Raw genomic sequence first — 27,416 nt, 5'->3', positions numbered from 1 at the left:
AGGAGACGTTGTTGTTTGCACGTGTTTAAGCGACTCGAATGGGGATGAGATAGCAGCAAGATGAACTACTAAGAGGAACAACCTTGAATAAAGTTAATTTTGCCGCACATCGGAGATGGTGCGTTTAATTTGAGACGGTATGATCGCTGGAAGCGGTGATGAGGAAATCCCGTCGGACGAGGAAAGGAGTTTAAATTGCAAATGCTGCGCCGCCGGATCGACGGTTGTCGTTTCCACGTGGCATCGGACCCGTTCTCCACCGAAATGTAATTTTAGCGAATAGATCAATCGTCGAAGGGGGGTCGTGTGAAAGACCTTGCGTCTATATGCAGTTCTTCAAGACCATGGACGTTAATTAATCGAGCATTTATTCGCCGAATCAAGGTTACAGTGACTTTAAATAACTCATTGTCAGTCGTTATAAACAATTCGTATCGAACAGGACATACATCATACGTAATCGACATCTTCTTTTTCCTCAAATAAGATGGGAAGATTCACTGCGAATTGTGAAGTGAAAAATAATTTACCAGAGACGATCAAACGTTTTGAAGAAACATTTTCAGAAGATAGCGTTACTACGATCAGACCAGTGATTGCTATGAAAAATTGTTTTGGAAACTGAATCAGTGTACGCTAAAGAAAAACTGGGCAGACAATCGTTTCTCTTAAAACAATTGTTGTGTATATACCTGGTGATCGCGATACTCGAGATACTTGGTAAGCACAAGACAATCAACCATGTCGATCTTACATCTTTCAATCTTGCATGGATGGAGGATGAAATAGCTTGAAACTTTCTTCACCTTTAAACGATCACAGTAAAGCATTGAAACTAGTGTATACGAGACATTCAACGCGAAGAAAACAGCCTTTCGGTTAGCTTCGGAGAAGTACACACAAGATTCGTAAAACTGTAAAGAAGGATCTCAGAGGCATAAGAGCTAAACACGGACGTCGACGTAACTTATGATGGGCTGCAGACCGGCAGCAAAGTCGAAGGTGGCGGAAGGGTGCGGTCGCGGGCAGCTCCAGGCAGCTTCCTCGTCGCCGAGGTGTAACGAGGTGATCATCGAGCTTCCCAGCGAGACGACGATCGTTCAGAAGCGAGAGGATCGGGGTTCGAGCGCGGCCGCCGGGACGGAGGAAGAAGAGGAGGAGGAAGAACTGGCGAAAGAACGAGGTTCGTCGTGTTGGTCGTCGAGATTCGAGCTGTCGTTCTCCGCGAACGAGTCAAGTTTCAGCAGATAGCTGCCAAGTGAGAATGCAGAGGCTGCGTTCGACCTTCAAGAGGTCGCGCACCCCGACGGGAGCGGAAATGAAGTCGCAGTCGAGTCTCGAAGTACCGAAGCAAGTCAGGTCGGCCTCCTTCGACGAGATCCAATTGGAAGCTAAACGACAGGACGATGTGAGGGACGGCAGATCGACCAGGACCACGTCCTCCTCGTCGTCCTCGTGTTCACCGGCGAGGTCCCAAGATTCGTCGCGTGGAAGACGATCCGCGACGCTCAGGGTGCCGCAATTGCACAGCGGCCAAAGGTCCAAGAGTTTCGACGTGGCTGAACGGAGCTATGGATCTTCCTCCAGTCAACAATCTCTTGGCAGCGTTCGACGTCCGGAGACACCGACGATTCAGGTCTCTGGATGCTACCACTGTATCTGCGTGGAAGAATATAAAAATCTTTATCTTAGTAGAGACGAGGATGATCCCTCGTCGAGAGAAGATCTCGATGACGAAGCAGATGTAGTAGACGACACTTCGGAGGACGAAGACTCCGAATTAGTGGATAAGAGCGAAGCTAGTCCAGAAATTAGAGTCACGTTAACGACGTTCACCGAGAAAGAGCCAGATGTTACCGATGTGGTGTCCGAAACGACGATACCACCCGATACAGTGGTCCCTGAGGTCGTTCCTAAGGTGGTACAAGATGAAATGTCCGATATCAGCGAGGTCAGAGGTGGTCTATTTCCGGGCAGGGAACGTAGGAGGTCGATCTCCTCTCCGAAACTTGCTCGACAAGAAGCTCTAACGTCGTACCCTTTGGAGCTTCCGACGGTGGTTAGCTCGACCGAGGACGAGGAAGAATCGACCCACGATCTTAGCTCGAGCAAATGCAAGTTCGTCGTCAGAGATATCTTTTTGACCGTTCCGGAGTTGAAAAGGGATCGCGCTGCATCCGTGGACTCCTGCTTCAATAACAAGAATGGACATGGCGAGGATGCCGATACGTTGACCGTTCCACAGCAAAATATACGGTCGAAGAGCGTCGATATCGTTCTGCCTACCGAGGCGCAGACGAGGTACACGGCTCTGCTGCCTGACACCGAGGCTCGACCTCCAAGAGGGTGGGTACGTCTGGTGAATGTAACAAGTCCCTTGTTCCGTATACTTGAATACCGTATCATCGACGTTTCTGTATCTCTGTATTTTTAGTTTTATCATTGTCGTCCTCACGCTTCACTTTTCTTTCTTATTCGGCCTCTCTTCTGTTAGCTGTATGTGTTTGTCAAACTGTTCTTGTTGTTGCGCCGTCTGTACACGGTGATTACATCGGGTGTTGCAAGAATCGAAACGCTAACATTTAACGCGCAGAATGATTATTTCGTTTTTGTAGCTTTCAGAACTCGAGATGAAAATGAGAAATGCTTGCGTCATGATTTCGACGAGATGTACCAATCTGCACGTTTGCTTCAATGTGTGATTAATTGTAACACGTTCCGAATAGAAGTATCTTTTATTGTTAGTACATCGTAACGACATTGTTAACCGACGGAGCATACTAAACACGAATCTATTATAACAAATATGCTATTGCTTTTACATCTTCGATATTACTATCGTTTACATAAACAACTGTTCCCTGTAATTGATCGGTGACGTATTTAGTTGTGTAATGAGTTCTATTATTCTTTGTAAATGATGGGTTTAAGTAATTGATCATTACCTCAAAGTATTTGTTCTTTTATCGAGAAGTTTGTGTATTTATATTATAAATTCTTTGAATTATCTAATGATTATTCATCAAATATTGGTCGTACCAAATTTCACAAATTGGAAAACATTGCAACGATATATTCCAATATTAACCGTGCAGTAAATATTCCAATAATCTCAAATATTGTAAACCCGAACTTTATCATCAAACGATACAATCAAAAACATTATTTATTTGTATTATATGTCATATGTTTGACTAGAATAACCAACGCGAATAACAATTTTATAATATTCCTTAAAATAAAATGAAAGGCGAACGAACTTATTACGTAACGTAATACCTTGCTTTATTTTATACAATCGTTAGTTATCTTTCTACTTTTATGGAACTTTTACCACGGCAAAGCCATTATTTTAAACTCGATTCTCAGGAAAAACCCATATATTACTTATGAAATAAACTATCAGCTTTCATTTCCGGACATACTCTACCATTACGTTATTTATAGAGAAGAGCTTAGGAAAAAGAAAAACACATTGCAAGAACTTTTAAGGGCAATTTCAATCCACTACACCTGACAGAGGATTTAAAGTGTTTAAAGTTCTGCTCCATATATTCTCGTTAAATTCTATTAAACCTAGCAATCATGTCAAAATTAATACCTATTACAGCACAACATTGGAAACTGCTATTTTTATTTACGTAAGACGAAAAGCAAGAGGGAAGAAAGAAAGAATTGCGGTATAAAATTCCTCGATTCCGTCTTTTCTCTCGCGCAGTTTACGCGAGCAGTTTAATCGAAGGCAATTTAATTTTACCGCCTGTACGTTTACGGCCCGATGTCCACGTCTTTTGTTGCTTCGAGCTTCGATCAGGCTTTTCTATTTCGGGAAGATTAAGACGTCAACGATTCAAGAGAGAGAGAAGTTGATTAGAACTCCGACGTGTTTAATTGAACCATATGGTTCATTGTGGTCGCTGCTGCGACTTGCTAGAACGTCGAGCTTCTCGGTTCGAAATTCGTCCTTTGTGGAAGCCAAACGATGTCGGATAACGAGATTTTTCACTAGATTACCGTACAAGTTCTGTGAGAAATCCCATCAGAAATCAGACACGGCTGAAACATTCAATTTTTGCAATTACTTAATAATACACGTAACTTGTTTGTCTTTTTCTATTCTTAATTCAGCACGATAAATCGCTTTCACGATATCAGACGTTTATTTTCGTAGAAATTAACAGGTAATTTAGTTAAACGAAGTGACAAAGCGATTATCAAATTTATCGAGCGACGAACATTCGAAGATTCTAGCAATTTAAACGAATTCTGTGCGAGAAGAAAGTAAAGAAGCTGGCTAATTATTATTGCTTTATTCTTATCGAACGTCGTTGCCTTGGTGCATTTACTTCCAACTATAAATCGCCTAACCCCTTCATTACGGACGATTTAAATACGTAAATAGACGACCTATTTGCAGTGTCGCGAAAAATCACTGTCAGACCTTGTTATTTCGACGTAATAACAGCAGTTCTAATAAGGGTACGTTTCTCTAAGAACAAGTTTCTCTTTGTTAGATTACGTGAACAGATTTCTTGAAATCTTCTCCACGCAACAATCCGCTATTGTCTACTTATTCGTAAACTGTTGTTTGCTTCGAAAGACGATAATAGCATTATGAAATGCGTAAGTTTTGTTTATGATTCCTGTTGATTCGAAGGAATTTTGTTTTCTCGGAGGAAATGGTGCACCACTTGCAAATATTTGTCATTTATCAAAGAACTCATTCGTATGGTAATATATTAATGCAAAACAAATATCTGCGAGATATTAAAGACGAATAAAAGATAAAAATTCGCTTCGATGAAATTTATGATTGAAATTTCGCTTGTGTGCGTAAATGGCTCGGGTTGCCTACGAAGAGTTAACATATCTCGATAAAAAAGACGTTAAAGTTAGAATTGTTTTTTAACGTATAATTCACCAAAAAAAAAAAAAAAAAGGAAGATATATAGGAAACTGAAATACAAATAAAATAAAAATATTAATGACAAAGAAGTTACAGTTATTTGAAGTTATTGAAATTATTCGTCGAATGCAGCGAGCATAGAGAAGAAAAATGCACGCGAATCGACTCATAATTTCGCTTAATGACAATTTTCAAAGGGTAGAAAGGCCAGTTATTGTGCATTTTCTTTACTGTCTTCTTGGACAGAAAGTTTTTATTCGATCGTAATTCTCTTTCTCTCAGTCCTATTCAGTAGAACTCGAACAATTTTTCACCGTATCGCGATGGAAGAAACGAAAAGGAAGATCAAACTAAAAAATGAAACCAGAAATCGCAACAATCACTTCTCACCAGTCCAAAGTTAGATCGGCGGAGGTGAAGGAGTTAAGAGAACGTTTAAACTCCGTTAAACAACATAAATCATTTCGATCTCTAAATATTTATTCGTTTCGGTCCGTAAATTGTTTGCTCCACAAGCTCATCGAAAGCGTTTCTCCGCTGTTCGAATTTATCAATGACGATAACGACACCCATTGAGGGACTAAACGGTAGTGAAATAATGCATAAAGCTTGCGTATACAAAACGGTACTGAAAGATGTGAAAAAGAAAAAAGAAAAGAAAATATACTCATCGATATCTTGCTTCTTTTCTGAAGTCGTGGTTCTAACATAAGTATAAAATTCTATAAAAAGTAGACTATCTCTCTAGAGTTTGGCACAGCTTCCACTTTTCGGATAAAAAGAGCTTTCCCGTAAATTTTTTTTTTTTTTTTTTGAGGAATAAGAACGTTACGACTATAATTTTTATTTTGAAATATAATTAATTACAGTGTCAATAGTGTATTAAAAAATAATATCTTGTAGAAAATATTGATTTACTTATATATTGGCCTTTATCAACGTTATACATTGTATTGTATAGGATAATACAGTGGGTCTTAAAACTAATATTAAAATTAAAATTTTTTATTTTTATACAGTGTAAAGTACGAGATATGATATTTATTTTATTGAATTCATTTTTTGTATAGTAAAATATTCGGTTATATTACTGGTTTCTATAATAAATTACGAAACAGAAATTAATTAGTTTTTACCCTCTTTTTTTTTGGTGAATATAATCTATTTTTGGAGAAGAAAAGGATAGAACGTTCTTTATCACAGCAACATATAAAAATATGTAAGACAACGTACAAGAATCGAAAATTTTATAATTGCCAGACTCATCGTAGATAATTTATAATTGTTAAATGTACAATGAAAATTTTCATGATTTAACAAAGAATAATGTTTATCATAACGTCGTAACTTGAATTTTCTCAAATTTCATATAACTGTAGTACGTATCGAAGTAAGAGAGGAAACGTTAAAAAAAAATTTAATAATACGTCTTGATTAAAAAAGCTTGCAAACAAAATGTTAACCCGACATTGGTACTCGATAAGTTAAAGAACCAAACTAGATCGAAGTACGTCAGAGGACTTTTTCAGTGAGGTTGGGTTCTTCAACTTTCAAAACTTCACACCGCCTCGTTTGAATCAAAATTGACGAAACGGTAAAGTTCCGCGGAAGAAGAGAAGTCTTGGCAAAACTTAATCTGTATCTTTGGAAACACGATCTAGGGGCAGAGACTGATTACGATACGATTGCCTGTGATTTGATTACACCGAGACCCGTCGATTTCTTATTGGCCCATTAGAAACTCGTTAACTCGCAAAACTTAACTCGTATTTAGAAACGAGCGTTTGACGCCAGAACTATCAAACCAGTCGAAACAAACAATTCGTGATTTTTCGTTCAAATCTTAGATATACGAAGCAGCTCAGAAGTTTTACGGTATCCTTTGAGTAAGCATTTGATGTTGACTTTGAATTTTAATTTGCCTGAATCTCTTCTGTAAATTGTTAATATATTAGCAATGTATATTTTGTTTATCGTATAAAGTATTAGTCGAATCAATCGAAACAAACAATTCGTGATTTTTCGTTCAAATCTTAGATATACGAACCAGCTCAGAAGTTTTACGGTATCCTTTGAGAGAACATTTGATGCTGACTTTGAATTTTAAATTGCATGAATTCTTTCCTGATTGCCTGAAAATAATATGTTGTAAATGTGTACTTTATTTATCGTATAAAGTATTAAATTATAAATGAAATTATTGCAACATATTTTACCAGTCTTGTTTCTCCTTCTCAATTTTAAAGTGAACTTAATAGCAGTTTTAATGCTTTTTTTAGCGAGTTTTTATAGGTAGATGTACAATAATAGCACCTTTTTGGGGGGAATGTAACAATTTCTTGTAATACGTACGGATAAAAAGTTTGTCTCTCTTCTTTCGTAGGAGTAGGAAACAGCTTTTGAAGGGTGCGATTCAAAACCTTTCTTCTCCTACGGTTCACAAAAATATTCCGTCATGGAATTTCGACTGCGTCCAAGAATAGATATTAACTCGACGATTTTCGATTCGTAATCTGTTCCCCTATCCCGTATTTTGATCAGGCAAATAGCCTGAAGACATTTTTTTTTATTTTTTTTCATTTATGCGACAAGTAACGATCGATCGCGAAGAAATGGGAATAGAGGAGGCTGTGATTGAAACGAGATTTTTCGCTGGCTGGGAGAGAGAAAAAGAGAGAGAGAGAGAGAGAGAGAGAGAGAGAGAATGGAAAATGCAGTGGCAGTTTCACGCCCTCGATCGAGCTATTTCTGGCTCGCTTCTTGGATAACGAACATTCGCAATCGAATTACGAACGCCAGGAATTAGCAGGAGAATGCGATACTTGCGTTCCGCTCGTCTCCTCCGCGAGCAAAAGTGCCATTCTACCAGAGAAAAACGTTTGCCCTTGTAATTAGAGAGGCAAAACGAATCGTAAAGGATATTTTGGCGTTTAATTAATGCTCCGGATTCATCTCTACGTGTGCAAAAGTTGTTCGATAGTTGCTGTTTGTTCTTGATGATACGTAAAAACGTCACCCTTCCTCGAAACAGTGGTTGCTCGTTGCGAGGATAAAATCGTCGTTGATCTGAATTTTAGTTCTCATGTTTTTTGAAAATTTTGCTGCTGTTAAGTGGAATTCTTGTTACTAAGTTTGAACGAGCAGTAAATGACTGGAGCGCCAGGAAAATAAAAAGAAGACGACTCCTTTTGAGGAAAGGATTTTCATAGAAATTTCATGTATATATGCCGATGTGTCTTTACAATACACGGCTTAGTCAACGTACACTATACTAGCGTATATTTGCTTAATTTAACGTATATTGCGATGTACATTACATTAAAAAAAAACCTTCGTTATTCCAACATGCATTCTCACGAATGTCGAAATTTGTGCTTTAAAGAAATATCAGCCGTTCAAAGTCGGTAAACGTAGCGATATGAATATTTATTTATTCGACTCATTGACAGAATAATTTACTTCAACTTTGACAAGTATTACATTGTAACTATATCGTACTATAGTCATATAGGAACATTATAGCCTAAGCATAGATGAGTATATCATTAAGTATACGACGAATGAATAATACACGAATAAATAAATTTAACTCAGTCACATTTTCTTTATACATGTGGGTATACCATTTGAGTGTATATGTTTTGAGAATCCATAAAAGCGATGAACGTTGAAAGTCAATAACGTTCGAGTGATAAATGGCACCTATACGTAGTGGAATTAACAGAAAAAATTTTTTTCGTTTCTATTGGAAATTTTCCCTTGTGGCACTTACATCGTTTATCACGTTCTCAATTAATCTATAGGTACTCGATTTATGAGGGAATTAGAGTCGAAGGTAGAGTTCCATCAATTTCTGTGCGTTCAACTGTTTGGCTCATTAAATAGGAAGTAAAAGCGGCGTGCATTCTTCGATGAAAAATATATCTATCCATCGCATGAGAACTTTACTTTACCCTTTAATCGATACTTTCGGTTTACTTCCTTTTGGTGTTTGTCGTTTAATTCGGTTTCATTTTTCACGCGATGCAGCTTCTACGATTCTCTTTTCATGGTAGGCTATTAGAGCAGGGAGGTTTAGTATTTTTGAGGTGGAGATGATGTCGATTTGTTACATCGACGTAGAACAAATATAGGACTTGTCGTAATTAAAGATGTAAACAATTTGTCAATTGTTTTTTACACTGTGAAAACTCTGTATGTAAACAATGGCTGAACCATTATCTTCTTGTTTATCGCTTAAAATAAAAGACAAACTAGTTGAGTCTAATCTATTTATCCCTTGTAGAAATAAATTGAATTCGATGACGAAAACTCATTAAATGAATGTTGTGGTGTTCTTTTCGCAGAAGAAGTTGCTATTTTATATTCTCGGCACGCGTACGAAAGGAGAAAAGAATAAAGATTGGTCTTCCATTCTTCGAACGTCTCCAAAAATATCTCGGAAAAAGCTATTGTAACAACGAACTATATTCAAAGTATTTTAAATTAATATAAAGTTTAGAACTTAATTTAAATTAAATTATACATAAACCAAGTTTGTGTAAGCTGAAATACGATTCGAGAAGAAATTCATGCTTAGAAAGCTTAATAAATTCCATATTAATATATCTATTTTTAATGGAAAATATCAACCTTAGACGAAAGTCAAAGATTAAGTTTAGAATCTTGGTGATATTGAAGTTTCATCGATTTCTTTATGGTCCGCTTTTCAATACGCGGTTTGACGCTGTGTATTACAAACTGTCGATACATACCAAACCGTTTTTCACGTCGCAGAGGTCTTTGCAGCGAACTCGTCAATCGACCCGCCAAACACGTTTTGTCAATAAGGTAAAATTTTCAAGCAGTTAGCCGCTGTCATGGATTTCCGCGTTCGTCTACCCTTCTCCAGGATTATTGATCCAAATCGCTGAACGAAAAGGTTGGGATATGTTAAAAATATGAAAAGAAAGTATCGGATGAATGAGACTTTGAAAGTTTCATGATATTTTTCGTGATAAATGTCGTGCGAGATTACAGTGATTCATGAAAGTATTTTACTATAGAAAACGTATATATATTGTGTGGGTTATATGAAAAATTCTGAAATTGCATTAGCATGTAACGAGACGCGGGTTGGCGTAATTACATTGGTAAAATTTGAAACCAATTTGAAGGTATACGTAGATATATTAAGTTGTCCGGAAAGTTTCTTTCGTTTTTTTAGGAAACGATGGATAAACAATATTTTCCGTTTTATATTATTTTATCGAATTACGTATGATCCATTTTGTTCTATCGAAATAAAGATCGCAACGTTCGACAGATTAGGTTTCATGTTTGTATAAAGACGCATCGTTGTAAAAGACTGGTCTGTAAAAGAAAGATACTTTTCGGAAAATCTAATATATAAAAGTTACAGGAATTTACTGTAAACATACAGCTAGTAAAAAATTAGAATGCGGAATGAACAGCTATATTAAAAGCGTATAAGCGTTAAAAATAATTCCGTTGAAACATATATAATGGACGATAGACTGTTTAAATATTTTGATGGTCTCTGTGAAATACGTATTTATACCAAATATCTCGTAACTTATATTTTCAGCCTTGTCCTTAAATTTGAAACCAATATAATCATGATAATCGGATCTTGCCACAGTCCTAATGAAATTTTAGAAGGCTTCGTACAAGATAACATAATCACGTGTACGTGATATATTAAATTTATAGAGGGAGGAGTTTCACTGTTGCTATTTTGTAATTCGTGATTTATCTTCAATAATAACGAAATTATTTTGTTTGATGATCGGTTTTAATTTTATAGTTACATATTGTTTGCATTTTTTATCTTTTTGTTTACACTTGATTTCTTTGAATAAACGAGGCTCTGTGAACTCGAAAGTCAATTAAGAACACAATTATTGGTTTATGGAAGCTTTGGCAGATTTATCTTTCATTTGGCGCGGCTTAATTAACCTATAATCTTATACGGATTAATTAACTAGGGATAATAATTTATTACTCCTTTCGCCGGATGACGTTCAAACGTTTGAACTTTCCAACGTTTATCTTCAATATCGATCGAAACGATATCATTGAGATTACAATTCACCACTGTCTACATGTACGTGGCACATCTCGCGATATTAATTCGAAACACGTTACGTTCATTGCTCCGATAGTTTCTTTCAGATAAATTGAATATCCTGTATTTATCAGGACAAGTATTCGAAGGTAGATATTAAATATCGTAAAAAGACATAGAATCACAGTTTCTCTTGGAATTCCATCGAGAATGATTAAAATCATTAAATAATTTGAAAAGCTACTAGTTAAGGATTCCATGTTCCCACCTCTGTCCGACAGATTTGACAAACAGGATGAATTTCGATGGCAAAGGACTTCTGAACATTGAGATGTCTCCAAAGGACCAGAGACCGAGGGTAGGGGACGAAGTATGGGTCTATTGGTAAATGGAATTTTCAGGTTCTGTATTACGGTCGCGTATCCTCCAGGGGATGTTTGTGAATGTTTAATGACCGCAGAGCGTTCATTATTAAGGGACTAATTCTACATAGCGCATCGTCCCCTAACCAGGTCTCGTTATATTTAGAATTAATGCGGCAACATAAGTACCATGCGTTCTCCTCTCTTATCCATTCTTCGGGTTCCATGTGATACTCTGTTTTCGCCGCAAGTTAATTAATTAATCGATTTAAAAACCAGAGGAATCTTGTCGTCTTTCTTTTGCTTTTAGTCGAGGCTATTCGTAGTCTCTCCTATGGTTGTACTATCGCAGAGAAAGTGGGAAGTACTTTAGGGATGACCTGAGCATATCCGAATAATTAAAAATTTTGGCCAATTTTATAAAATAAAAGAATCGTGTATTTTGTTAGAACGGAAGCAATGTTTCGTGTATAGCGTTTAGTGAACGTAACACGCAAGTTGTTAAATCGAGGTAGACGTTGAGATAATATTTACTCATATTTTCAGAGGCTTGTTACGATGGTCCTGGAAGATGTTGATCGTGCGAATAGTTCGCCTTCGTATAAATCTTTCATCCAACAAAAGAAATAGAATATGTATACTCGCGTTTAAAACAAACGTCTATTTTGTATAACAACAAATTCTAAAAGTATTTTATCTTCTTTGTTTGAAAACTTATATAGACGATCTGACTGATAGACCGATAGACGATCATTAGATGTTAATCGCTCTAATAATTTCTCTACTATAATTCGTACATTTGTCTACCGCGTCTGCCTAAATAATTGAACAAATAAGTTGATAAGCAATTATTATTAATCATACGAAATATTTGTGTAGATCTCAGATTAGATCCGCGAGCCAGGTAATTACAACGTCGCCCGGTTTCGTTGTTAATTGCGGCTATCGCTTTAAAATAATCATACTGCCTCCCTAGGTCGTTTGCAAACTCGATTAATTGCAATCTATTCGCGAATTCGATCAACGTTCGACATGTAATCGGAATTACGCCGGCCTAACTGTTTTAATAACGTTTCGTTAATATTTTTGAATATTTTCTTTTCATCTCGCGTAGATTGCCGTTGATCTGTTAGACGCGGCCGTGCGAAATCTTCCTTAAACATTCTTGAGCAAGAGGTATACCTCGTTATAAACATCTTGCAAAGCTTGCCTATAAGCAACTAAATCAAGTATAAACAATAATTTCAGTCGAGAAAAGCAACTTTCATATTACGACGATTTTCCATTCTCATAAATCAAACACGTTTCACGTATTTCCTTTATCCAAAAACGAATGCTATCTTTCAGATGCACTGCGATATGTTTATAGTCCAAAGCGAAGAATTGTTACGACAGCGTTTTTTACACGGCCTCACAGTGTGAATCAATCGCTGAATCTACTGATCAAACAACACCCATAAAACAACGTGAAACAGGAATGCCACAATTTTTACATTGCGAATTACAAAACTTTTTTAATTTTTTTAGGCGGATCGGGTGTGGCGAATCTGCTAATGAAACGAAGTAGAAAATATTAGGTTCGCTGGATTCAGCAAAAAGCATGCTACACGTACGGCTTATACACGTACGAATATAGTTTGAAAAATCATTGAAGCACGACGACGCGAACGAATAATTTCCGTTTTTCGTGACGTATGAATAACGCGGTGGCCTTTCGCGTGTTTCGATTTTCCATATCGAAGCTATTTGATACGCAACAGATAGTCGTTTGTAACGAGCATGCCAGAGGAAAACTACGTCATTTCGCGTTCCCTCTTTCTGTCTCGTGTTTGACCTAGATATCCGGCAATTTCCGCGGACTAATTATGCAGAAAGCAGGCTGCGCGAGGGGCGGCTCTGCTGCGAACGACGGCCTAAAATTTTTATATAATCGTCCAAAGGGAACGGCAGATCCACGGGGTGACTTGTCGTTAAAGTTGCACGCCGTGCCGCGTATTATGTTCGGGTCGCGTCTTTGAAATTTAAAGTATCCTTGAATTTTTTACGATGCCAGCAGTATGCTTCCGCGATATCCTACGGGACACGGTATTAACTCATTCTTCCGACAACGTCGTCTCGTCGAAGATGCGACCCAGACAACAAAGAGTTCCGGTTAATTTTGAAACTTCCTTCCTATCCTCTTTTGTGCTTTTAACTTGTCTACACAGTCGCTTGAACTGTGAAACACGTACGGTCATTTATTTAACCCCTGCACAGTGTAGCAAAATAGAATCGGACAAGGTGTCATACATAGTAATTTCGCTCGTTAAAGTGGAACAAATTTACAGGAGACGCGGTTATTAATAATTTAGTCATAGACTTGTAACAAATTCGAGATAGATAGATGTGTATTTTTTTCATTTAATACTGGGAATGTTTGAAAGGGTCTGTCACAGTCGAGCCACTTGTGTAATATATAAAATGCTCGTAGTATGGAAAAATGTAATTGTTTATAAGCGATTTACTCGAACAGTGAAACGTACATGGTTACATTAAAAAGGATCGTATTAAAAATGAATGTTCCTGGTTTGGTATACAAATACATATTGGTTCAATGAATGCTTCGAATTTAAATATATTTAGAAAATATTTCTAATTAAAAATTCACCAGGAACGATTAGCGGATTAAAGAAAATTAGTTCATTTTGTATATGGATACCATAGAATGTTTATTAAATAATCTACAAGTTATAAGAAATGAATGGCAGTAGTTCTGTTGACTCTTTTAATTTAAATATTTTTAGAGAATCCTGTTTTTAGAAGATTAAAAATCCACCAGGAACGATAAGCGGATTAAATAAAAATTATATTAGATCGTAAAGAAAGGTACGTGATGGATTCTCAAAATTTCATATATCCACGTTTGGCATTTTCGTAGAGGCACAAGAAATTCTATATTACGATGCTTCTTTAATCATTTTTATAACTCCTCGTATCGTAACTGAATATCTCTGATATTACATAATTGTTATTTATTTGCGTAATCTCATTTGCACTGGCATGATTTATTTTACAAAATACCGTTCCATATCTACGAATCAGTTTTCCCAATGAAACAATAAAACCAAACCATTTAGTCTACATAAAAGCAATACTAATCGCTATCTAGCTTGGCGAATCGTCATTGTGTACGATCAGCATGAAAACGTCGATAAAACCCGCTTACTTCAGTGTCGTCTAACCGTTGTGATACGTGAATCGATGTGTTATGACAGGTCAACTGTGCAGTTTGTTACGTTAATTCCTCGCAGAATGATCAACGGCTTTGTCCCAAATACGGTGCAATCGTGTATCCCAGTTGTACGAGGATTTAAATTCCAGAAGACTTTGCTAGACAGTCGTTGCTGTTCTCACTCCTCCCATCGGCCCTCCAATATGTATTGTCCGCGTCCTAATGGAATTTCTGTAGAGGAATTAACGTCAACTGCAACAGCACACCGGCGATATCGAAGTGTCACTCCGTAATCGAGTGTCTTGCCGTTTCAGAGGGAGAGAAGAGGGTGGAACGAGTGGCGGTCACCGTGAACCCCGATCAACGCCCGATTGGGGTCCCGGTGCACTTAATGGAGAACATCTTTGGGTACCGACGTCAGCTTCCGGTGATTTCTGTTACGTCAATGACTGTTCGGTAAGTGTTACCTGTAAACGACAACTGTTTTCGAGCGTTTGGTTGGAGATGCAGAAAGAGGATCGAGATTGGATAGATATAGATGGAGGTTATTAGGGTTGGGTTAGGTTTGACCATAGGAAGATGAGGATATTCTTGCACAATGATTTAGTAGCTAATTATATTAGTAACTTGATAGGTTTATGAGTTATAGAGGTATAATTTTCTATGAAAAGAGGATAATCAGGTGGCTGCTTATTTGTAAAACTTCATCTCTTTTACGTAGCTAATTTGTTACCGTTGTACAAGAGAATTTATTATTATCGATCATTTGTAATGTTGCAATGATTAATATTGCCTGGGTTGATAAGTTGCAAGTTATAGATTATCTATAGGTTTCTTTCTGATAATTTTATTAATTTTTATCAAATAGACCCAAGATTATTTTCTATTATAATAATATCGGTTAATTAACGAGTTAGTGGTTATGTATTGTGAACTTCTCTTTTACAATTGTTGAATTCTGCAATTTTTTAAGTTATAGCCAAATCGGTTGCAAGTTGTAAAATCGATTTCTACGATTTCGTTCTTTTTATTGCTAAACGTATATATCACTGTCATGCAAGAGAATTTGGAAATATCAATAACTCGCTATTTATGACTTGTAGAATCTTCCTAATGACATTAATCCTTCACATTTTGCTAATAAATAAGTTTGTGATATTAATTCATCATTGTCGTTGATTCATATTATATGTATGTACAATTATACAAAATGGAAAAGACGAGGGGAATCAACTGTACATAAAACATTTTACTGCCTAAGTGTTTTACAGAAATATGTCGATAAATTCATTTAATGTAAACACGCGATGTATATAGATCTCTCAGAACTATAAATAATAGTCATCAGTAATGAAGATCTCATGTCTACATTCGCGGATGGTGCAATTTGCAGATCAATTGAAAATTGAGTTCGAATCCACAACAATTTAGTCGGAGTATTATATTTCGTCGAAGCGTCGATATCGTAACGATACACGCAATGCAACGGTAAAAGTATTCAGTTGAAGTAATGTATAACAAGTAATTCATCGAAATACTGCCAATAAAATTATGAATGCAAATTATTCAACTGCATCTATTTGTATCGCTAATTATTTCATCGAAAGGAACTTCACTGTCGGACGGTGAAGGCCAGATCGTTTCTGTACTTGCGCATGCAGTATGTGTTCTACATTTATTTGTTTCAAGTTTACTTGTACAGAATTATGCAATTCAACGAGTTTTCTAAATTTCGAGAAGTTAATATATTTTTTTCTCTTATTCAGAGAAATAGAATCTCGTTGTTTCGTAAAAATAACGAAAAATATAACATTTCTTCGATATAATCCATTTGACGATCACACAGATTATATCGCTTAACGTTTACGTTTACGTTTGAATTAGATTTCGATAAATGTTCAATTAATTAATACGTATTAGTAGTACGTTTGAACAAATGAAAGATCCAATCTAACCTTTTTGAACGTTAAGAGGATTAAACTGAAAATACGTTAAACGCTAATAATTTTTCGTGGAAAAAGAACAGTCATACAGGCGAAATTGGGAAAGTCACCAAAGTGCGTAATTACGTGTCGTTAATTTACGTATCACGCAGGACTAAAAAGTCTCTTTAGTTGCTATTACGTTTAATTGGTATAAAGTAAAATATTCTACGTTCGTGTCGACAGTTGTCCGATATCCGTTAGGCGAGGGTGAATACTATCGATAAATATTATATTTATTACATTTATTATAGAACCACATTGGAAAGGTAGAGCGTCGTTTGAAAAATTGATCTCGTTCTGTCATTTCGATTCGTAAGAGTGGTTCTACCAAAAGTTGATGCGACGAAGTTGGAATATTATGACAAGAACTGATCGCCTTTACGTCACGACTATTCCCAACGAGGATCTACATACGTAGTTTTCATTTACGTGATATCTTTCATCCGTGAATTATTGCGAATAGCATTAAGAGAAGAAAAAAGAGACTTACGTAACGAGAACTACGTCACTTTGTCGCACACCGTTTGTTCACTTATTAAAACCATCTTTCTCGCAGAATAAAATCGTAATTAATATGATTGAACCATTACAAAGAACGATAGTTTTCCTCTGTTCTATCTTTATTTGCGAATGGCCACTGTGATATACATTCGATGAAATTGCTACTCTAACTATATTGAATTTCATTGTAAAAGAAGGGAGAATATATTATTTGCCAACTTGGTTGATATTTCATTGAAAACAATAGAAGCCCCGTCAATCACACAGTTCAAAGTTAATAAAAGCACATTGATTTTAATTCGGTCGATTTTAATCTTTGCAATGTATAAATATGATATATCGTGTATCTGGTACAAGTACAAACACACAGAATATGAAATTTTTCTCTAAATAAATAAATTATTATTAGGTGATCTCATAAGCGATACGGTGGTTTTTCGCATATTAGATTGTCGCGCATTCGCAATTGTTCTTGATAGCGATGAATTTCCCTTTATTTTTATAACTCTTCTACTTTTCCATTAAGATCTTTATACGAGTTTCATAAAAGCCCGATAGTAGCTTCCATTGTTTCCAACTCAACTGTCAGAAAAGCCTTGTTGCATTATACGTACGAAATACGACGAGTTGACTCATATCTTCAAATTATTTACTTTAAATTATTCAATGAGAATTGATTGTAAAATACATCCAAATAAAAAGAAAAATATCTTCAAATTAATTTCTACGGCAAAGTGCATCGTATCGTTCGATTCGAATGAAATAAAACGATAGAAATTTGTATGATTCTAACAGCGCAATCCAAAATTCTTAATGAAATGCAAATCAATCAGCGACTGTCTTCGATTGGTTTATTTGTAAGACGGAATTTTTACGTAATGCGATTCAATTAAAATGTTACAGTTCCGATTTGATAAACAATTCTTATATCTCTAACGTTACAACATGGACTTCTGCGAATAGAGAAAGGACTTTGCAACTTTTATGATAAATTGTTTCCTTTACAAGCGAATAATATTCGTGAATTCAGTTATTACTGTCTGTCGAGCAAAACCGTGGCGCACGAGATCTTTTTTTCCGACAAAACTTTTAAAAAGCATTTCTCTAGTGTTTGCAGAAACTTTTTTACCCGCAACCAGAATTTTATTTCGCTCGCGGACGCCCCGACAAAGTTTCATACGGATCATCTTATCTCGTTATAATATTCAGAATATTCTCGATCATTCTCTATAGTTTTTATCCAAGACGATACACGCGTGTACATTTGTTTAATGAAAATAATTAACGAATTTTTCAAAGTTTGCTTCATGTAATAAATTCCATGGCAAGGTATAAAGTTTAGTAATATCCAGCGTTACAGTAAAATAGAATTACATTACAAAGTTTGATAAAATTTATAATTAACAACGCGACATATTAAACGCGTAATATACATTTCATTTTTGAATTTTAGCTATGTTTTTATGTATTTATATAGTCTTATGTGTAACGTAAAAGAACGTACCTAAAATTCAAAAATAAAATGTACAGAAAAATTCCCATGTGAGAGACACAAGTATTGGTACTAGAACTATCGGCGATTATAGTGGAGCATTTGTACCAAAAAAAAAAAAAAAAAAGAAGAAAAAAGGAGAACAAAGTGGGAGGGGAAGATACATGAAAAAATATGTAATACTAGAAAAGAAATAGATTTTTATTCGAATATTCTACGAAATTAATGGGATGTATAATTCAGAAAGCCACCGTTACAAATTTCTAAAATTTCTATGAAAAATTACGAGTTGGTTATTTTGATTATTTTAGCAGTTCTAGCGTGGACTATGGGTTTTTATGCATTCATGAGAAGCCTAAGTTTGAAACTAAAAATGGCAGACAATAGATGCACATATCAGATCGCTCTACAATTAATGTTTTTTGTTTTACATCCTCAATTTCCAAGATTGTTGAAATTTATACTTACCAATTAGGGAGATTTATAATTATTATAAAAAAAATAGTAATCAATGTAACAATGATCCGGAGAAAATTCTCTCTCGCACAACAATATATAACACGCGTAAAATTGGTTACGATATTAAATGGACGATACAAATTTCTGTTATGAAAATTAGAGCCTATTTTTTAATGATGTCGATAAAAATACAAATTTTCATAGACGTTCGTAGAGACTAGTAAAAAAAATTGTTTAAAATATTTGCTTTCTCTTACTGTATCAAAATTAATTCTCACAAAATTTAAGGAACGTCTTTATTCTTTCTGCAAATAATGATCTGTGTTATCTATGTTCCTATTCTAAAAATATCGAAAAGGAAGATGATATCAGAAATATATAATAGAGGAGAAAGTATTTCATCGAAGCGAAATATACGAAGAACAAAAGACGTTGTGAGTGTAAACGAGTGGAGAAATATGGGTTGGTGAACATAGTACACATTTCCGTCAAATTAACGAAACTGCGAATAGTTGGAAAGTTTTCAGAAGCCGGCAGAGAATCGTTTCTGCGACACACAATAGCAACTGTAACAAAATGCAGTGGTTCGGTCTGATAACGATGCTCTGACGTCGTTTTCACGTACGCATCCATGTTGTTCCCTTTGCGTTGTGTTAATTGAAACACTTTGGTACACGTTCAGAAATCTCTGTCATCGTTAACAATGTTCTGTGCACGGAGAATCTTTGTTGCCTTCTCTGTATGGTGTACGCTTGAACACACGCGATCCAATTTGGGCATAATTTGTCAACGTAAATTGTTATGGCTTGACTTTGATTCCTATTTCGACGATAGATACTGCGTAACTTCTCTAGAATTTCGAACAATTATTGAGCCAATTTTCGGACAAGTAAACGTTTTAATTTTAATTCTTGGAAGCCTAAATTCGACTTTGATCTTCAACGTTTCGGGCTTAACTATTTCTTGCAGAAGTAATAGAACGAAGAAGAAAAAAGAAAGAGGAAGCGAAGAAAAAGCACGCGATGTGCGAGACAAATAAATTGAAGAGATGAGAAAAGAGACGAGAGAAAGGAGAGACAAACGAACAGAAAGTATATCCAATAAAGATGAAAGCGAGAAAGAGAAAAAAGGGTAGGTCTGGAATCGAATGGAAGGCGAGACAAAGAAAGAAACAACGTAATAAGGAAGGGATCAGTTAGGAAGATACAGGATGGCAGGGAGACATGGAAAAAGCAATGGGCAAGGAAAGAGAAAGAACGAAAAAAGTAGAGAGAAATATGAGAAAAAAAGAAAGAAATGCTTAAACGTAGATGTTCGATGGTGCGCATATTAATAAATGTACGCAGTTGGTGTATTACAAAGATTTTTATAAACATTGTTACTCAGCCACATTCTAAAACTTACCAGCAAAGAGTAAATGTTCTATCGTTATATGATGTATTGGCCTTTTCAAGAATGGCTTTATCAGAGTCGTTAAAGGAATTTTTTCCGAATTAAACAACGTATTAGACTATGTAGAAGAACGACGTAGTTACCGTAACAAGCCATAAAATAAATACCATAATCTGTCGATTATTTTGTCGTATTCGTTAATGTTAGTTTCTTAGAAAACGCATTCGCTGCTAGTTCAGGCTAATTTGTGGTTCAGTTAAGAAAAGAACTAAACGCAAGTACGTACATACGTATGTGAGAATCCCCCAGCAAGTAGAATTTGTACTAAAATTGTAAAATCTCGGAACGTTGCATGACTCTTACGTAGATGAAACGTCAAAGAATAAGCAGCTGAATATCTTCGGTAGGAAAATTGCACGTTTCAAAGAACACAACAAAGACGTTTCGAAACGATATTAAATCGTTTAAATTTCGACATTTCCCTGGAAATTCTACATCACCGTGCGAATAAACTCGACGAGTCGACACACCTATAGGAAAACGAATCGATAGAAGTCGACCACCGTGACGAAACAATCGAACACCGAAATGGGAACTTGAAAACTAAATTGCACGAGACGAATCGTATATGGCGAACTTTTTCTATTATAGTGGCGCGAATGTTTCTCAGCTAAACCTGCGAGGCTGTTCGAAGGCCGTTTACACGTTGGCTGATTTAATTTGGATAGTTTTCAAAGCAACCATAAATTTCATCTAGCGCAACGAACATCGATGTAGAAGTACGGGCCGCTGAACTTCCATTTGGCTGTCAATGATTTATGTTCTTTTCACGTGGAATATCGTCGCGAAGGATGCACGAGGTTTTAACAGGCTATTCATCGAAATCGAACGACGTATCGTCGAAACAGGAAATTAACTGACGTTGGGAAACACTTGAGTCCAGCTACATGTTCATCCTCTTCCCGTGTTCTGTGTTTCATAGCTGGTTTTCGTTCGCTCGTTCCGCAACCGAATTAAAAGCGAAACGACGCGGATGTTCGCGTCGCTGGAAAATTCCCTGTGCGGTTGCTCGTTGTTGATAACAGACAGACCCGTACAATTATGTTATTTAATTAGGCTAGATGTGTCGGTTATGTACGTAAATGTGCAGACATAAGTCGCATCGTTAAAGTTTATTTTCGCTGATATTATACTCCTTAATATGGCGAACTTGATTTTCATTTTTTCGTCATTCTGTATCCGCAATAACCTACGCAAGCAGTTAATAGAAAAAAGAAAAAGAATATATATATATATTTCTTTATTTTCAAGTGACATGCTACACATTAGGTGATTAAATCGAAGCGAAACGAAGTGGAGAACACGTGAACGCGTGGTAGGAAACGATCCATTATATCGGTCCGTTTATATTATACATGTATAGTCGCTAGCAATGAATGCTATTGTACAATAATCTCATGCAATTGTTATCGCAAATACGATTTCACACGCTAAATCACGGGATGAATCGATTAAATGTTACTGTAATCGTTTTCTCGTTATTACGTTAAATACTCGTCGGTTCAATAACGAGTAAATAATTACCGTTTATCATCTGTCCGATAACATATTCGCTTATCGTTCTGGAGGAAACGTCCCGTGATTTGTCGTTTCGCATTGTATTCCGAGTTATTCGTTTATCGAACGCGCTATGAAAATGGAATAAAAAAAAAAAAAAAAAAAAAGAAATAGAAGAAAAGGAAGAAAGAAGAGATAACAGATAAAATTGAACAGACGAAATAAATGAAATAAAAAAAAAAAAAAGAGCGGAAGAAAAAATGAAACAAAAAAGGGAGGTGACGAAAGTCATCGCTTTTTAACGTGTCAGCATGTTCGAACATCCTATTTTGTGGTAATTCGTTCGCAGATTGGAAACTCGGCCGCGAGAAAAGAAGCGAGAGACGTTAAAACAGCTTTTAATTACTTTTTTGACACGCTACTTTTTAGCGGACCGACTTCTTCTCACTTTGTCTCTACGCAGACGACGGAAAACATTTTATCAGACTTCCTTCCTACGTTTCCTACGTATTTGTTGAATTTTAATGATTGTTTAATTCAGAAGTACAGGAGGCGCGATCTTAGAACCATCCTGTTAATTACTCTCTTGCTGTTCTCTCGTTCTCTTTCTTTTTTTCGTCTTTCATCTTGGCTTCGTTGTATAAATGTTATTATACTCTCCGCGTTTTTTTCTCTGTCTGTGTTAGCTTTTAAGAACACGGTGCATGATTTCCGGGCCACGTGTTATCTTCTTATTACACGCTTCTATTGTTCCATTTAGTCGAGTGACTTTGGAAAGGATAACTAAGGGAGAAATCGTCGGGAAGCAGATATTTTTCCACGATGTTTCCTATCGAAGTTTCGAAGATCCTTGTAATATGTATTTAACGTTGATGAAATTAGTTTTGATTGGAAAATCTGATTTGGAATCGATTGTTTTTCTTTGTGGATTGAGAAAAGAATGTCATCCTGGACGATACAGTGAAATATTTTCTTGTGTCTTTTCTCGTTGGGGAGAATTGTTAGAGTATCTTTGGTATTTCTTCTCTTATCATTCGATATATGATTCTGACTTATTATTATGTAGTTATTATTATTATTATTATAGGTAATAATAACTCGAGATATGTATCTTTGTATCTTTTTCTAGTTATACGTTTTTTTATTGATTCGTGTTCTTTCACATTTACTTCATAGAGAAACGTTTCATTTTTATAATTTGCGCGCTATGTGAACTATTTATTCTCAATTTAATATCATCGTTCTGTGAAAAATAAAATATTTGCAAAATTTCAGCGTATTCAAAGGGGCCAGAACTTTTTGAGCAAAAGTATTTCTGGAATCTGTAAAGAAAAAATAATTTCAATTAAATTGTCAGAAGCATTTGTATTTACTTATAGGCTATAATTATAGGCATAATTCTATTTATACGTGTGACAATTTTTCACATCAACGGCAATATTCTCAGAATATCAACATCGATATTTCAGCGAAACGATATAAACCAGGCCCCCTGTCCAATGACGAATTCATGTAAGTGTCTGAAGCAAATGTTCAGACCGTAAGTTCCAAGCACGTGTGTAGCATAGAGAAGCATGTAGAACACGAAATGCTATTTAACATGACTGATTTAGGTAGAGTCGAGGAAGTTGGATGGCAGAAAGGTAGGCAGCTGTACGGTGTTTCCTGAGAACAATGATCAATTAGGATTACTCTAGCAGGTAAACGTTACGGAGTTTGCAGTTCCGACATGAAGTTATGACCCAAATTCATTTTACTACTTACAAGGAATCATCTTATTTTCTCAAAGTAACTTCAGTCTATAAAATACAACGTTCTTAAGCTTCGAGATTTGGTTCATCTTATTTTTCTATTATTAAAAATACATTCTAAGTTTAAAAAAAATAAAAGAAGAAAAATATGTAAGGATTGTTGTTATTACGCATGATTTCCTATTGCAATTTTCTAGCAAATCTTTTCGTGAAATATTCAGACTAAAATTGGGACATGGAATATCGAAGGCCGCAACCGGCTTAAAAATAAAACACGTTACGCGATAAATCACATCATTCCTCTTCTCATCTTTCACTTTCGCCTTAGACAATGATTAGTTACAGCCAATAGTTTCAGTAAACCGATGCTCGTTAAAAGTTGACGACATTCGTTACCCACACGTCCCTTTTTTCCTCTTAATCCTTCGCACGGTGTCGTAAAACGGCTCTACCTTCAACATGTAGCAGCGTAGAAGGTACTGCAAGCGAATAATCGTAAAAACGAAGGAGTAAAAGCATAGGAAGAAATGCCCGGCATGTTTCCCAAAGATACGACTGTTTGGTGCGAGAATAAAAACGCGACGTAGCTCGACATGAAAAATAATGTGCGCGGTACTGACGTGCCACGATGGACAGTAGTTGGAAGTGGTCGATAGAAGAGGGTGAAGAAAAAGAATAATACCGTAGAGCTTCGTTTATAGGATTCAACCTCTGGACAGCTATATATTCGAAAGTATATATGAATTATCGTCTGTTGAGCGTTAATGAAAAAAAAAGAAAAAAGAAAAAGAAAAAATACATCTAGTATATATCTATAATATTTTATATATAAGGTATAGATTATACGTGTAGACGCATACGTATATGATCAATCACCATAAGTATACATATATCCATCCACCGCGCTCGACTTTTTAACATGTAATATTTCATTCCATTCTTTTTTTCCTGTCGCATAGCAATTATGAATTTCTAGAAATATTGCCTTCTACCATATCGATGGAAGAATAATTGTTCTGCCGTTGATCTCAATTTTCTGTACGATATGACCATGGTGTTTTGTTACATTGCTAATGAAATTCCACAATATTTCTTGTAACACATAAATGTTTTCTGTGATATGTCTTCAAGTATTTTCGCGAGCCACTGCATATTATACGTGCGTTGTGTCTTCATTGATTTATCCTTATCCTGTATGCAGTCGACTATTTGAGTATATGATAAAATATGCATTTAGCCGGATGAAACAGAATGATCATGGAACGCGTCAATTTTTCTGTCTGTCAGTCGTCCTCGTTTCAACAACTGTACCGATGATTGGAAATACTTTGGCGAGACACGGAGTTCGACTGCGTACATTTTTTATCGGTGATATCATTTTTAGGCAAAGACGTTGGCAATGAGTGAAACATTAATGGGAACGATTCTCGTTAGGAGCGAACGCAAAAGGAGACAAAAAGAGAGAGAGAGAAAGAGAGAGGAGAGGGAGTTGTCTCGCAGTTCCACGTTTATTTCGTGCGTTTCTTTTGCTTTTACGAGCAACGCCGCTCTTAGAGATCGGACCGTGCGTCATTTCATCACGTAGATATATCCTTCCCTAGAATATTTCTTTCCTTTCTCCGTTTTTTCCTTTTCGTCTAAATCTGGAAATTCAACGAGAGAAATGAAATTCTTTTTTTACCCACCGGAGTTCGATATTGCTTTTATGATATTTTGAGAAATTGTAGGTCAAAAGTATAAAAAGGGTGATGCGTATTTATTCGTGTTGCCATCCTTCGACCTAATGTTCTTTTAAATTTGATTGAGATAACGAGGGGGACATGACAGAAAACGTCGTAATTAAGAATTTTTAATTAAGTGCCGCAGTTTCGTCCGAACCGAAAACGAACACAGTTGATGCTTACGACTCGCTTAATTACGTAATTTAATTGCGTTGAATAATAAATGAATTACTTCCTAATGAATTGCATGATTTTGAAGCGTCTAAGCATTACGATCTTATAGCCACTATAATGATTTCTATAATTATGGACAAACATATAACTATATATACGGCTATATACAAATTTAATTAACGAAGCTATAAGTGGTCGTTTTCACATAGACAATTGCATTATTAATTTTCTATATTTATTTATTCTGAGTATAGAAAACACAAGCTACTTTGAAGTATGCGAGTAAAGATTCTTTGTGACGGTCATTTAACACGTAATTTTTCTTGTCAAAGGTAATCGACATTATGACCAGTACTATTGATAGTATAATAAACGATTGATGGGATATAAAGGTTTATAAATTGTGTATCCTCGCAACATGTTTGCGGCGCAACGTTTCCGAGTTCCTTGACTCATCGGTTTCATTGAAACACGTTATATCATTAACGTAATGCGGCTCATTGATTTTACGCCTCTATCGAATCAATTATAGCATAGATATTAATTGATTTCTGGGAATGTATAGGCAGTGTCTATTTTAGTTCTCGTACGATGGACGAAAATAAACAATCAGCCCTTAAGCAATCGCCATATAGGATTACAAAGACATTATTTTGGTCTTCTTTCATTTTTCAGCGTAACGCTATAACAACGCAGAGTATGTTTTAACAAAGATATAATAGCACAATTTTTGCAGTGCTCGTTCGTAATAGTAGGTTACATCACGCAAAATAAAAGCAAAATAAAAAGGATTTTTCCTGAATCTTTACACTTTTCAATAATTTGGTCGTCATTGGCATTCTCATTAATTTTGAATACATTTAATACACTTTCATTTCGTATGTATCTGCCTGGTAACTTAGTATTTGTATTATGAAAGAAATAGAAACATGCCATTATGTATTCTTCTTATTACTATTGTATGGTCTGCTTTTTTATTTGTACACGTTGTATGTACATCCTGTTGACAAAGTACTCTACCTAAAGATAATTCCACTTAATCACAGATCCTAAAAAACATGTTAGTGAAAAGTTAAAAAAATGAAGCTTGCCACGAAACTATTCTTTCTTGTATATTCGTATTTATTGGGCTGGCGACTAACTAAGTCATTAGGTGATATTGACAAAATCCGCGACTACTGCCAACCCAGAAGATTCCATTTAAATTGCACGTGAAGTATATTCTATTTTTACAAATAAAGAAAATGTTTAAGCTCCTAATTACTTCGAAGTGAAATACCTTGCTCGAGTATGCGGAAAATATTTAGCTATATATCAGAAACCGGTAGTTTCAATGTTAATTTACCTCTCTTATTCCGACAAATACGCAAATAATCTTAAAATTCAACCAACGAAATTTAGGACAAATAATGATTTCCTTATTTTTATACATCGTTTGGCCGAGCTACTTGAAAAGTTGATAATCCTGATTTGGAGCGTGATTTCATATTCCCCGATGAATACATTTATTTAGCCAACGCTTTAAAAAATGAATCTTAACTGCAGGACGATGATGTAGCAACGAGGAAAATTAAGCGAGGCTACTACCATTCTATGTGTGTTAATAACGGAAATTGGCAATTTACGAAACCTCTTTTGTTCAGGTATAAAAAGAAAATTATCGGGCGAGCCTTAGCCACAGGGTAGCAACGAGGTTGAGAGGGATGGTAGAGGCTGTAATTTTCCGCGTGGCATCTACCACGATAAATATTTTTGCAGCTAGTATGCATGGTAGGAAATTGGATATATATGTCGGCGACTGAAAATTTTGCATATCACCTGTACTGGATGGCTGTGAT

At 35.8% G+C, this 27,416-nt stretch overlaps 2 protein-coding genes across 9 annotated transcripts in view; both read left to right on the top strand.

Moving 5' to 3' along the window:
- LOC126878149 (transmembrane reductase CYB561D2-like) overlaps window positions 1–27,416 on the top strand; it is a 146,396-nt gene that overhangs the window by 37,898 nt on the left and 81,082 nt on the right. The gene's annotated exons all lie outside the window — the stretch shown is intronic.
- The window catches only part of LOC126878095 (eye-specific diacylglycerol kinase), a 53,374-nt gene continuing 26,741 nt past the window's right edge, over window positions 784–27,416 (top strand). For all 8 annotated transcript variants that reach the window (XR_007695562.1, XR_007695561.1, XR_007695556.1 and 5 more), the window contains exons 1-2: window positions 784–2,346; window positions 14,861–15,002. Coding sequence is in view for 1 of the 8 variants with exons in the window: in XM_050640552.1 (XP_050496509.1) it covers window positions 1,265–2,346; window positions 14,861–15,002 (1,224 nt within the window). In the remaining 7 variants the exon portion in view is untranslated. The remainder of the gene's footprint in view (window positions 2,347–14,860; window positions 15,003–27,416) is intronic.

The sequence above is a fragment of the Bombus huntii genome, chromosome 2, assembly GCF_024542735.1.
Source record: "Bombus huntii isolate Logan2020A chromosome 2, iyBomHunt1.1, whole genome shotgun sequence".
Classification (NCBI taxonomy): Eukaryota; Metazoa; Arthropoda; class Insecta; order Hymenoptera; family Apidae; genus Bombus; species Bombus huntii.
This window is presented reverse-complemented; position numbering and strand designations above follow the sequence as displayed.